The 14,950-nt window shown below is 43.8% G+C and overlaps 1 protein-coding gene across 1 annotated transcript in view; it reads left to right on the top strand.

Annotated features, from left to right (window-relative positions):
* The window catches only part of adarb2 (adenosine deaminase RNA specific B2 (inactive)), a 170,211-nt gene that overhangs the window by 129,743 nt on the left and 25,518 nt on the right, over positions 1 to 14,950 (top strand). Inside the window, exon 4 of the mRNA XM_047568702.1 lies at positions 11,897 to 12,011. Within this exon, the coding sequence (XP_047424658.1) occupies positions 11,897 to 12,011 (115 nt within the window). The remainder of the gene's footprint in view (positions 1 to 11,896; positions 12,012 to 14,950) is intronic.

The following is a 14,950-nucleotide window of genomic DNA, read 5'->3' as shown; positions in this document are numbered from 1 at the left end:
TTTGAATGGCTCGGCTCTTTCAAGACATGAAAGCCGATGCTAGAACCCACCACCCCCCCTTAAATGTTTTAAAGCGTTGTGCAGCCTCTCCACCCGTCAAAGCACCAAACACTGTTTTACTGGTTACCGTTTCTTTGGTTTTGCTCTGTCTGGCCTCAAATATTACAAAATCCAGACAAAGTCTCAGCAGGAGTTTACAAATGGAGTTGGACTGATGGATCTGGTAAACGTCACGCCAACATGTGACTTTTAGTAAAAGCTTTTTGTCCCATGCTTCTGTTTCGAGAGGGCATCACGACTGGCTGGTGAAGGTGATTTTAAAGAATCGTTATTTAAGATCAGATATCTGGCTTCAGCTGAGAGTTAAACCTGCAACTTGCAGTCCACTTGGGTGTCAGTGTCGAGTTAAGTTGTCCACTAATATCTAAATCTGATTCAAAAAGTAGGTCCTCTGTATTCTTATCAACTGTACTAGGGATTTGTATCCTGATTTATTTGCCATATTTGATCTACCTGGGAAGGTGTTTTCCAAGTCTCTCTCAGTTCTCACTTCTTTTGTTCGTCTCCAAAATTTCACCTGAGGACAAGGAGCCGGAAAGAAACTCTGAGTTTCAGTCCCTGGGTTCCTCTGCCGTCATCCTTCTTCACATTCGTCCCTTCCCTTGGACCTCTCTCATCCCTGCATCCATTTCCCTCACATCTCAGCTACCAATGAACTTCCTCGCATCAGTTAAGGTCTTAGTTACCGAAGTTGTGGTTACAAGTAAAGGCTTAACATACATGACAGATTTTCTAAAGCTCAATTAATGTCAGGCCTCTGTGTTTTTCTGATATCTTTCCCTAGTGTCTGTACAGATCTTCAGTCCAACCTAATTCTCTTGGTTTGTAACGATGTCAAAGCGTGGCAGCAGTCAAAGAGCTATTAACACATACTGTAAAATCCCCCAGTATTCATAACTATTGATTTTTTTTCTGTGGCTATTAGTTGCGGTTGGTGAGTACTTAACTTGACGTCATCATTTCAAAGTGGCCAATAAAACTCGGAGGCTGAACCACTTCACTGCTGTTACAAGTCTTAAATTATTCCATGCCACATACATATAAAACGTCCCAGTCTGAATGTTGCAGTTAAGAGCCTGATCTCTCTCCGTCTCTTTCTCCCTCTCTCTGCTGAATCATGGGTAAATTAATGGGAGTTGTGTGAACAGCCCTCAGGGGCCCTCGGAGTGGCCTCCTCCTCCTCCTCCTCCTCCACTCTCCGTCCTCCATCCTCCCTTAGTCAACTATGCACTGTAGATGATAGACTCTTGTTGAATCCTCATGGCTGACCCTCTCATTTCCTCCCCCGTCTTCATCCAGCCTCTTTTCCTTCTGTCTTTTTTTATTTTAAGTGCCTGCCTCCTTGTCTCCTCTCCCTTGATTCTTCTCTCTTCCGTCTTCTCTCCGTCTCTCTCGGGGGTTGGTCATGTTATCTTTTCACAGTAGTCCCTCTGCTGGCCCTCGGTGCATAATGTATAAAGCCTCTGGTGTGTGTTTTACACTGTGCCTGACGTTGTTAAGTCGTTTCGGGCATATCTCTGCTTTTATCTCCAGCGCGGAGGTTAATCAGAGGAGATCCATACCGAAACGACTTAGACCCGCTCCATCCGTTGTCACCCTGAACCTTTTCTCTCTTCTCTCCTCTGCGCTGTGCATATTTTAAAGACACGTCGAGGTGGAAGGCGTTAGTCCAGTCTGTGAACACTCATAAACTAGAGAAGCCATTAAATAATCTGGGAAATGGCAGAAACCTAATTGCATTTCCAATTTCTCCCTGAGGATAATTACAGTAATTATTGCTTAATGTAATCCAATCTAAAAATTAGAGATATTAAGTTTGATTTGCAATATCATACAATATCATATAGCACTGTATCAGATTGTGTCTTTTTATCGCTGAACAGGCATCCTGTTTACAGAGAGAAAAAACCTGCCGGACAGAATTATAAAGCTTTTGCACCTGTTTTTTTTTATTTCGTTATCAAACACATTCATGCTATCTGCTGGAGCTGCAGATGCGTGCTTGTAATTTGTAAAAGTCTTTTAGCAGCGTGCACCACCCTGCTCAACGCATAAACTAGATATTTATTGGATATAACATGGTTGATTTCCCAAATCATATTTATATTATTTTGATGGCAGTTATTTGTCTAATGTAACTTGGAACTTCTCGGCTAAATTAAATTTAAAATTCCAATTCCTTTTTATTAAAGAATTTAAAAATGTTTTACAATATGCAACAAGCAAAATGCAGTTCTGAATGGTCTTTAATTTTATTTTAAAAAAATGAAGAAACTTTCCCCATTCACCACCAGTGTGCAGTATGTACCATATAGATGTCCCACACACCTGTGCCAACGCAATGTATACACGTGGTCAAGCTGCAGTACATGCGTTTAGCAAAGGGCCTGTAAACTCCTGGAACTTCCTCAAGATCAAGTGTCTAGTTTTCTCAAGTTTTAAGCAACGCGGAACACCTTCCAGCCATTGTGTGTGAGTGGGAGGTAAAGCATCCTTCCACCTAAGCAGTACTGTTCACTGAGCCAGCTGGAGATAGGCAAAAGCTATAACTTTTCTGAAAATTTAATGCCTCATCCTCTCCAGGACCCCAAGCAGAGTCTCCAGTACTTTCTGATGCTGGGGCAGGACCGGTACATCCTCAGAATTCTTGTGATGGACTGGAGTCACTGAACTGGGATGTTGGGAACTGATTTTGCTTTGGTTAAGATCTGCCAGGCCAGTCAGATCAGTTGGGCAGATTTTATACAGTAATGGGTCAGAATGTAATGGATTTGTTTCCAACAAAAGGCAGAAACACAACCCATAATGAAATCCAAACAGTGTGTTAACACACTCATATTCTGATAAATATCTGGCTGCATCAGGTTATTAAAAAGGTAAAAGTAGTGGAAATAAAATGCTATTTATCTAATATATGGATATAACTATAACTGTTAGATGACACATTGAACAAATTTACACAACACTTATCAGTTATCCATAATGTATTGATATAAACTCTATTTACAGTAGCCAAAAAACATTTATTTTATTTTACAAATTAGATATAAACCGTAGATTAATCTGGAGTCAAAGTACTGATTAATTGAACTCCTTATTTTCATTCCTAGTCTTACCTGCGATAACTTTCATATCAGACACCCTTGATTAATATTTGGCCCCCTGGCTAATGTCTGCTTTGAGAACCTGCAGCCGATTCATCCAAAGGCTCATTTGAATAAACGTTGCAAAGATGCTGTGGTCGCTCTGAGACAGAGAACTCAGATGAACTGCAGCAAACTTTTTAGAAGGGGGCTGTTGAAGGGTGTTCAGGGACCTGGCGTGCACAGTTTCCAGATTACGACCACGGCAAACCTGGCGCCGCAGATGAGCCCAGAGCTGACAGCGTCTATGTGGTGAGGACCGGCCCGGTTTGTTTGATCAGATGAGGAGAATTTAGATTGATAACGAGTTTCAGAGTCAGTCGCTGTCAACATCTGCGGCCGGTGGTTACGATTCAGTAGCTTTGGTTCATTTTGGATTGAATGTTGGGGAGTCATTTCCCAAATTAATGTTTGGATTTAGGCTTAAGAGCATTAGCGGCCTTGAGCAGATGCAGCCAATCAGGGGAGATATGAAATTAGCTGTGACCGAAGTTTGGGTTGCACACTTTCCTTTTGGTTTATTGTAAAGCAGGAAATGCACAGGGTTCACCAGAGCTATACAAATCCATCCTACAAATCCATCCTGAGAGGAATATGAATATGTGTACCAAATTTCATATCAACCTCCTCAATGTTACTACAGATTTTAAGATAATTGCTGATTTAGAAGGAAACATTCATTGTCTGTGGATGATGAACGTGTCACAAATTCTGATGCCAGTCTGCCCAATAGCTCTTGAGATATTTCACTTCAATAAACCAGTTAACTGTGGGATTCGTCCTCTCTGAACCTTAAATGTCCATACAAATTTTCCAATCCATCTAAAGGCTATTTATATTTTTAAACCTGACATATTGGACAGTTCAGACCCATCGATGGTGCTACTCTTTGTCTATGCAGTTAAAACACTTAGTCTGGATGAAGTAGATGGACCATCTGATGCTGCTGTCACAGCTTAAAGTCTTATATTCAAAGGCTCTTGACTTTGTCATGTTTTTCCTGTACAGCTGTCAGTACAGTAGAGCTGGGCCGCCGCCCCAAGTGGACAGCATCAAAGAAATAATGAACCACTTATATGTTCAGCATGCTCACTATGAAGTGGTGTCCTTGTTTTTTTTTTTTTTCATGGAAGAGGCTACCATTCTTGTGGACTCTGATCCTTACCACATGCACCAGACTTGTCATCTTGGTTTCCACCTTTTTTTGGGCCTAATGAGGAGTCTCCGCTTGAGCTCTGGCTTTGCTGTTGGAAACCTGTGGCGCAGGCATCACATCTTCCCCTTCTCTCACCCACACTGGGGACGGAGGGTGGGTTGAGCTGTGGCGAAGGCAGATCAATCTTTGTCACCCTCTCCCCCCTCACCCCCCGCTTCCTTCATCTGCCTTTGTTCTCAAACGCTAACGTCAAGCATGTGGTTTGAAAGAAAAACTCTTGTTATGATGACGACTTCTGCGTGTTGCAGCCCAGCTGCCTGATCTGACTGACAGGGCCCCGATGTTCAGGCAGAAAGTTTGAGTTAAATCTGTTCCACAGGCTGCAGGGCCGTGTGGCCACAGCACGAGGAAAGGTTGGATCTGGTTGGAGGCGAGGGACAGGAGTGTTTCACATCACTCTCCAACTTCTCTGGGTTCCACTGTTGTTGCCGTGTGACATTTATTTTATTTTTTACTTTTTTTTTAACTCTCAACAGTTCGTCCCGACAGCAGAACAGCCACTAAAAGTGAGATTGGACAAGTTAAGTATATATTTCGCGTTTCATTTCCTCTGAAGATGCAGATCTGGAGGACAGCAAGAGAAAGGGCTGAAGATTTAGGAGCGGGAGCGATGCTACGTGTCGCGTGGAGAACAAACAAGAGAGAAATCTGTCTCGCAGGCGAGGAGTCAAGCTTTTTGAGAATCTAAAAAAAAGTCCCCAGAGGCGGCGTTTCCGCCAAATGAATAGATATCCATTTTCAAAAGGCTTGCGCTCGGCGGCAGGCGAGAGGGACGGGGCAGAGGGAAGGCTGGGCTGCTGGTGGAGGTGGGGTGTGGGGGTGTTTCTAGGCAGAGGGCAGACACTATTAAAACTCGGGAGAATGAATTGTTAAATACCTCTATAAAGAAATATAAGACGTGGCCCCATTTTTATGCCGCCGCGGCCACTCTGCAGGCGGGTGATAAGGTGGCGGCCTGAAGTGTGTGTGTGTGTTTTTCCCCCGAGGGCGGGGTAAAATCAAGCGGCGATGTTCATGGAGGAAAGTGCCACACACGGACACACACACACACACACACCCTGCCTTCAGTTTTACACTCCACGTTTCACCAAATTAACTGTGGTACAATGTGTGGAAACATATGGAGGGGGTTATGGTCGGCCTTAAAATGCAATCAGTGATGAATCTGGAGTCTTGCATCATTATTTCCTTCTGCGAAGCCGCGGCGATAAACAATAAATTATACGGTTGAGTTTTTCTTTTTTTTTCTTTCCCCCCGCCTCACAACACACATGCTGTCATCCGCAACCAGGCTTCTGGGTCAAGCAGCAGCGGAGAAAATTTCCCCGTTGACATTTTGTGTTTCTGGCACAATATTGACTGGAGAGGAAAGGCAGCAGGAGGATTGTTGGTGACATTCCACATTACCTTGGAGGAAGATGTCCGACTGTTTACATGCACAAACATTTGGGGCTGGAGAGAGAAAGCAGGGAGAGGTGGATGGGCAGGTAAAAAAATATGTCAGCAATACCTTTAAGGGTTTTGGCATTATTCTAAACTTTACTCTCTTTTTTTAAAAAGAAAAGGAAAGAAGAAAAAGAATTTCAGATTTTTCATACATTCACAGATTTATCAATGTGACACAAAAACTTAACAAGGCTTCTTTCTCTTGTTTTGACTAGTGTCGTGATAAATCTTTAGATATTAACATTTGATCACATGACTGTGTATTTCAAACAATTTGCTCATAGTGGCTGCTGCCATCGAGTAGTGTCATTGCTATGGGGTCGGGGTGTCTGGTCTGGTCTAGGTGTGTGCTACATGCCTTAGTAACACCCACATGAATGCCAGGTCTAAAAGTTTCCCAGCAGAACACTGACTTGTCACAAGATGGTTCAGTGTTATTTACTTCCCCCTGTGGTTTTAATGTTATGGCTGATGAGTGTGTTGCATATTTCAGCCTATTTGGTTTGGGTTTTCAGCCTGCAGGTCTTAAGTTTTAGTTGTTAGCCACTCACTTTAAGCCGCTTGTCAAACACCAAGGAGGAGACAGACAAAGTTAGCTACTAGCTTGAGAACATCGCTGTGCATTTGGAAGCTGAAGTTCATCGAGAGCGGAGACAAAAAAAAACTGCTTAAAGCAGAGTAATTTATCCTGTGGTCTGTAACTTCAAGTGAATGGTTTAACAATACATTTTTTCACATAAATAAATGAAGAATTTTATTTTGGCCTAACTAGATTGACATTGTTAAACCTCTGTTGCTGGATGAACTTCAGATGAAAATTACTTTAACATGATCAGATCCCAAATCTGACTTCAATATGTTTCCGTTTTCTGTTTGCACAAACCATCCTATACGGTAACAAACTGACAGGTGACAGCTGGTAGCTAAAAATGGTTCTCCACAAACTAAGGCAAGCCTACAGATGAATGGTGCACATACTGTATATATCACTATATGTGCTCACGTGCTGCCGTATTGCAGAAAACAGACACTGTGGTGGCTGATTCCATATTTATTTTGACTGGGAATAGATTTAGTCACACATGTACAGTATGTGTCCAGAAAAGAAAGGTGCGCTCTCATCTCTTCAGCATCTGCCTCACAGAACACTTCAGTCCATCTCCATCTCCATCTCCTGGGATCGTAAACTGGATATAAATGGAGCCAAAGGTCCACAGATCACTTTTAATGTTGCTCTCCATCTTATGCTTCAGAACCTCCTCTTGATTTGGGCTGATTGCGATATTGCGGCAGTAAATCTCACCCTTCGCAGCTGTAGCATTTACAAAACAACCACCGCCGCTTGTTTTCTCCCCTCCTCCCCACTGAAGACGCCCAGAGGAATTGCTAAGTAAATTGGTCAGAACTAATGCGGGAAAGACACCAGGTGGGGTGAGCGACGCAACCGCCACCGCAGCAGTTTCCAGAGATGGATTCCGAGCGGCGCTCACATCGGTTACCTGAAATAGATTTTGAAAGGCGTATTCCCAGATGTGGCCGTGCTGGAGCGGCGCTAACCTTGATGCTCATCCGAGAGGAAGCCGGCCGGCCCTCCTGCTCTCGCCGCGTGGCAGGTCTCACTGATGTTCTGTCTGACTCAGGAGCGAGATCCTTGGCCCCGTTTTTCTGCCACATTAGGCCCACACTGAAGGTGGTACTCTACTCCCCCACTGAGGAAAGACCGTGTGTGTGTGTGTGTATAAGGACAATGATTGGTGAAAAGCCTTCAGACAGATGTATGGAAATAGAGATTAGCTGATATAAACAGAGAAGGAGTGAATAAGCAGGACGATGACACATGTTTTTATTTATTTATTTTTTTTTGAGTTAGCTGATGTAGATCATGTTGTGTCCTCACTCTGCCTCGGAAGATGAGGAAAATTATAGCTTCTGATTCACGGTTGGCTCGTTGTTCCTGGCACATCACTGCCCTCTATCACAAACGAGCGTGAGAGACAGAGGAGGAGGATACAGGGTTGTTAAGGGGGAGATCGGGGGAGGAGAAAAGAGAGGGAATGAAAAGATAAGGATTTTAAAAGAATGAGAGGAAACGTGAATTGACAAAGCGGCAGAGAGGTGAAAGGGAGGAGAGGAGCAGGAGCAGAGGGAGGAAGGGAGGTAGGGAGGGACAAAAAAAAAGGCTGGGCTGTTTGCCAGGGTCTATTCCACCTTTGCTCTCCAGGCCTTTCTGAGCTGTCACCTCCTCTCACCTCTGTAATGTCATCAATGAAAAGGCCTTTAGGAGGGATGGAGGACTTGACTCGGGGTTCAGACTGTGACCGACACCAGCTGACACTGCCAAGCCAAGCAGGATTCTGTTCGAATTAATTGGATGTCACTTTCAGGTACAAGAAACAAGGCAGATTTTTTTTTTCTTTTTTTTTCTGTGTCTCATGCTGCGGACCAGAAACAGAACACTGTGCAACACAAGCTCATGAAATCCAGCGAATAACATCAAAACAAGCGTAGTTTTCTCTCCCTCCTGGATGAACCTTGTTCTTCCACTGCTCCAGAGTCCAATCTTTGTGCTCCCTAGCAAACTGAAGCCTTGTTTTCCGGTTAGCCTCACTGATTAGTGGTTTTGTTAAGACTACACAGCTGTTCATTCCCGATCCCTAGAGTTCCCTTCGTATTGTACTTGTGGAAATGCTCTTACTTTCACTATCGAACACAGCCCTGAGTTCTACTGTTGTTTTTCTTTGATTTGATTTCACCAAACGTTTCTGTGATCGCTGATCACGATCAATCAGAATTTTTCATTCTTCCTCGAAGAGGATGGTTCCCCCCGGTTGTTAATAATGCATAGGACAGTTCTAAACTTTATTATAGTAGTTTCTGTTTCAGTCTCCTTAGTTGTTTTCTCTGCTTGATGCATGCCAATGATTTGACCCTTCTCAAACCGACTCATGGTTGTTTAAGAAATGAGAAGCTTCTCATTGTATTAGTTGGGGTTAAATAACCTGTTGCCAGCTGACAGATAATCATCCATGAAGTAATGCTTTGTATTCCCAAAGTCCCATGTAGTTCAAATATAACATAAGCGGTAAAATCGGCAACTTTGGTGATTTGACCACTTTTACGTGTTTTGTAAAATGACAGAAAAATGCTGAATACATTGAAAGAAATGCACAGACTTTTATGCATGGATAAACATTTTTTTCAAATTAAAACTATCACATGGACAAACCAAAACTGTGAGAGAGTTTCAAAACTGCACAGTAGGTAACTGCAGCGCTCCAGGTGCCCTAGCGGCCACTTGGAAAACGTCCCGTGATCTCATCAAGCCAGTGTGATCACAGGCGAGCGAAGGTTAAAGTAGTTGCATCACTCTGTCATTTTGCAGCGTGAGCTGTAGAGAGGGCTCATGCATAAAATGAAGAGCACATGAGGAAAACCCGTCTTTCCTTCAGGTTTCCCATTGTTAAACATAACTGCACTCATCTCAGCCTCGACCCCTCACACACACCTGTCACTTAGCTCTGTGCTTTATCAGTTATTCCCCGTGACGACTCGCCTCCACTCGTTTGTGTCCCCGTCTTACGTACAAGCTTGCTTCCAGGCTGACACCAGTGTCAGACCAACATACTGTATGTGCGTGTGCATACATACACATGGACCCACACACCACCCACCGCATCACAAGCTGAAAGCGCCCCGGCCGCCAGTTCCAACTGTGAGAGTATTTCACAGCCCTGACGAGGGCTATAATGTGCAATATGCTCACTGATTTGTTCGCGCTCCTCGTTTTTTTTTTTTTTTTTGTCACCCATAATCTCTCTCTCTCTCTCCCTCTCTCTCTCCTGCTCTCTAGCTCCGTGCGTCTGTCACCGTTGCATCCGTTGACGTCCTTTTAGCTACTCGGGGCTCAATCTGTCCAAAAGGCCCTCTCTGCTGCCACTCTGTTGCCATCTCCCGGTGATCCGTTTATGTTCCACAGTTGGCGTGGAGGCCGCTCTGAGACTAAGTCCTTAATTACCACTAGAGTAAAGCGCATTAGAATGAATGTGATGCCCATGGCCTGTCAGCATCTGTAGCACGGTGTGCATTTAGTGGATGTCTTGCGAGGAGCGCTGGTGGGTTAGATTGTGAATGAACGTTTTTATATAGTTTTTGCTCATACTTTGCAGTTTATCTTCAATAAACCGCATCCAGAGCTTGTCCGCGGCACAAAGCAGAAACAGGAAGCTGTTTTTTTATTCTTCCTCTGCAAAGGGAGCTTAAGCTTTCAGAGACAGTCTCCACATGGCAGATGGTGGAGGAAATGAAAAACGGATGTAAAAGCGCCGTCCAACATGTTCATCCACTTCACTGAAGCCAGAGAGAGAGAAAACAATCAGAGGGAGAGATAACGCTGGGACAAGTGTCAACATCCTCTTTGATTATGGGAGACGCCAGGGAAAAGGAAAAAGAGACTGCCTGTGACACCAATGAGTCACAATTCATTTGACACAGTTAAAGTCAACAATTCTACAGTGAGAAATGTTTCAAACCTGCACCACGTGTCTGGCAGTTACTCCACTCAGCCAGATAATGTCAGTGGAGACTTGGCAGCCGTTGGCAATCCATAAATTGAGGGTTACACTGGAAACAGTCTCACTATGCTTTAATGTAATCATAATTATCACTTACATGCTGCTCTGGTTAAATTAACAGCACTAAAAATACCTTAAACGTCATTCTTTTACTTATTTGTGTGAATTTCTTCAGTGGTGACAGAGTTCAACGCTGTCACGATGAAGTGTCTGTCTTTGTCATAATATTATAAAGAAGAAGAACGCTTTGATTGTCTTTACACATCCGCACACAACAAGAAATACAATGGCTGGTTGGCGGGTTGACACAGGTTTTTCAGACCCGCATCACATCAAGATTCCCCGGTGCGATTTCCTGGTCATCACATAGGACTAACTCACAAATGTGCTTCCATTAACGATGGACAATTTGTTTGGTTGAAAAAAATGGACAAAAATCTCCGCCCTTCAGAGATCGGTCTCTTATGTTAGTAGACCAAAACTTTGTTTTTGAGCTGCTCGCAGCCCTGGAACTTCTACAACGACACAGTCCGACAGGCTGTCCAGGGACAATATCAGAATGTGACAGGCAGGTACATCAACGTCATCATGTAAATTAGCAGGTCGACGCGTCATTCCTGTTCACATCGAAGCCGAGCCGATAACATCGGTTCGTTGTGAAAGGGGATTTATATTATCATTTCCAGCAGTTCCACAGTGTTCAAATTTAGTAAAATATATTTAAATCATTTAAATCATCATCATGGATTTTATGTTTTTATGTCTTAAACAGGACATTATAATGTGTAGATGTTTTTTCTCCAAAAATGAATATTGTAACACTTAAAAAACACCTTCACCCTGCTCTCTGAAACATTTATTAAGGATTAGTCAAAGATTTACTGATGAGACATGGGGCTATTTGGGAATCCTTAATGCATCTGTAGTTATAAATTTGGTTTATAGACTCTTGCACTGTGAAGGTATTAAATGTGAACAGCATGTCAGGGTTATACTGTAATTAGTGTTATTTCTACTCCCTCTGTACTGACAGAAACTCGTCTGTTGCATGTGTGTATCTCCTGTGCTCTACTTCCTGAGGTTACCTCAGAGTAAAAAACATTCTACTTACACAAACTAAACAGCTTGGATCGTCTTAACCTTTATGTAAAGATGATATAACCATTAGCAAACACTGTGTTATTCTGGATGGATGTCAGAGCTCTACTGTCCCTGCACACATGCAAGTTGGAGTGTTTATGCAGACTGAAGCTGAAACAGATCACTGTAGTGATGTTTAGAAAAGCGTTTGATTGATTTCAGGTAAGTCGAACTTCACGCCAATATCCCAGGAACTCACCAAGTTACCTGAACCGTAAAATTGAGGAGGGGAGTATTACACAGCGACATTATTAAACCTGGCAAGTCACTCTCTACAGTTGGTGTCTGGTAGAAATTAAGGGAGCGATTGTGTTTTTCAGGACTTTGCCGATTCAATATACCACTTGGTGAGGGAGAAGTACCGGTCGCTGGTGGGCGGCTGCAGCCCTGCGCACGCTCGACACAAATCCCTGGCAGGCATCGTAATGACCCGAGGTATGGCAAATTTCATTGACTTTTATATATCACTTTGAATTATTGAAGTGGTGCAATATATATAGAGAGAGGGGGAGCGGAGGGGGGCGAAAAAGAAGGAACGGATGGGAAAGGAGAGTTTCCAGCCTATGTTCGTGTAGGAGACGATACCTTCCTGATAAATTATTGACTATTCAGAGTCTCTGAGGAGAATGAGACATGGTAGTGAGTGTCACTCATCCCCATTGCATGCTGGACTCGCAGTGCTCAGGCAGCTTTGACAGGCGTTCCAGATGCCACTGTGGGAATCTTAACTAGATCAGCTTAATCTGAAACCCGACAGAGTGACAGTGAGGAGGAGGCGGCGGCGGAGGAAGTTTCACTCTCCTGCTGCATGAAGCAACAAGTTCCATTGCTGCATTTTATGGTTTTATGCTTTATTTGGCTTCCGTGTGTTTGTCAGGGCTTTTCGTACACAGATACGAGTGTAATCCCTGACACATGCACATACTTAACGGCACAAAAAAAACCCTGGAGGCTCTGGTGAAGCTCAGTTTTGGAGTCTATAACCTAACTGACCCTTTACTGGCTTTCTGATTGGCTGCCGACCCACCAGTAGAAGGGCTTCTACAGTGGTTACTGTTGCTAACGCACTTTTTGTTACAAACTGAGCAGTAAATTGTTTTGCCAGAGCAGAAATTGAGAAATTGAGAGCGCACTATATCCAGGCGGCAGCCTGCAGTGGGTTTTTATTCCTTAACTCAAACCGAAAGTAAGTATTGAGAAATGTCATCTCTGCATTTGGCTGAGTGGACCACTCCAACCAGAGGATTCCTATCCTTTCTCAAGTCCAGGATTCCTATGATGCTCACTTAGACCAACACTAGAAATGAATGGGTCAGTTCCCATAGAGCATAGGTCTTCAACAGGGGGTCCACGACCCCTAGGGGGCCCGTGGAGGTACTGCAGGGGGGGTCGCAAAATGTTTAGTTGATTAGGCATTTTTTGTACATTTTTTAAATGTTTCCACCCACACTTTTTCGGCACGGCTTTGAAATAATATATTTGGACCTGTGTATTATTTAAATAGCTTGATAATGAATGTAAAATGATAACAATAATGTATATTTATAAATACAACCAGGTCGAGTTTAATATTGAGCACATATAGTAGGTAGGTGGGGGTCATTACTTAATCTCTCCATCAGACCACAGAGAAACATTGAAAGCATGTAGACTTAGCATTTGCATTAAAAACTTGTAATATTAATAGGCAAAACAAGCTCTGTTACGCAACCTCATGTAAATATCTTGGCCTGTTAGGTGTCTACTGGGATCCACTGATCTTACAAGTAGCTGCTAATTATTCCACACCTATCCTCGACCTTCACACCAACGTAAAAAACTGAATTAACTCAATAGGAAGCATTTAAGTCATTTAAAGCCCCATCCACACACTAAGCGCTTCCCTCCTCGCCCATGCCTTTGTAGCTCACAGTTGACGTTCCAGATTCTAGTTGCCAAGGTAACCCTCTTGCTAAGCATATTCTACCCCAAATGTTGCGAATGAAACAAGCAGAACATAGAAATGTTGCTAGGGTATGAACAGAGCTAATTCTTCTTATGGTCACAGGTTACTGTTCTAGAAGGAACACCGCTGCAGGAACATGTTTTCTTACAATAAACATCTGGTGGAACTATCTGTATCAAGTCAATCCAACTGGCTATTACCTCCGTCCTTACCTCCAAGAGGTTTTTTTTTTGTTTGTTTTTTTTTTGTTCTGCTACAGCTTGCTCTTTATTTTTAACTTTCCATGGTGTCCTGTCGCTACACTGGAGCTAGTTTCTTTACGTGTGAACGCCTCTTGAGACTACAACTAGGTCTACAGGGTAATCAGGGGGCAACCCCCATGACAAAGAGAAGCTGATGTATTTTTACCAGCATCGAAACCATCCTTCTCTTCGCCCGCAGCCAAACACTCAGAAATAAGCTATTATGTCTTTTCTCTATAATGTAAGCAGCTAATGTTCGTGGAGGGTGTGAGAGTGTGCGTCTACATGTGACACAATACGTATATTTGTCTTGTTTCCTCACTTTGAGACACTCCTATCTATTCTTTTTTATTATTATTATTATTATTTTACAGTCTAAAACCAAACGCCAAAAAGTACACAGACCCAGATGGATTATATTTTCCGGCATTCCCCCTCAGTTGGACAGTCATTTCAGACACTTTATGAAACGTATTTGAAACAGACGGCCTTTGGTCTTTGAGGGATATAATATATGTGACCGTACACACACGGGCACACGCACAGGTCTGCGTTTGTGGAGTGCTGACACACGCGGCCGCGTGCGCACACCCAGACACACGGAGGGGAGCGTTATCTCCCCGTGGGGCTGCAGGCTGTGGGGGTGCAGGGGTCAGGGAGAAGGGATTGGTATCTCTGCTGTCTTTGGAGTGCTGCAGCTCATCAGTTTAGACTTCAGTGAGACTGGCGCTCATCCTGACCTAATCCAATCCCTCTCCTCTCCTCTGCCTCCCAGTAATTGCTTCTGTTTGTTTATTAATAGCACGCGTTATCTTCAAAGATCCAGACATAGGGCTGCCAAGTATCCGCGGTGAGGCGGCGGCGGTGGCGATGCGGTCGCCAGCGTCCGTGCAGTCAGACACCAAACTTGACAGGAACACTAGGGAGTCCTGTTTCGTGGAGTCCCCCCCCCACCCCCATCTCCTCTCTTTCTGTCTCTCTCTGTGTGTGTCTCTTGCCTCTGCTTTTGCCTCGAGAATATTAATCAGGTTCCGTCTTTGAACCGTAGACAGACAGCGGTGCCCCCCCCACACACACACACACACTCCACCCCACCGCACATGCCCTCGCCAGAGTCCTGCCGAGACGGTTGAGCCTCAACCTGAGTGAGATTAGCCTCGCCACTAGACTGAGAGCCGCGAGACGAG

The sequence above is a fragment of the Mugil cephalus genome, chromosome 18 (genome assembly GCF_022458985.1).
Source record: "Mugil cephalus isolate CIBA_MC_2020 chromosome 18, CIBA_Mcephalus_1.1, whole genome shotgun sequence".
In the NCBI taxonomy this organism is placed as follows: Eukaryota; Metazoa; Chordata; class Actinopteri; order Mugiliformes; family Mugilidae; genus Mugil; species Mugil cephalus.
Note: the sequence above shows the minus strand (reverse complement) of the source record. Positions and strands in the feature narration are given on the sequence as shown.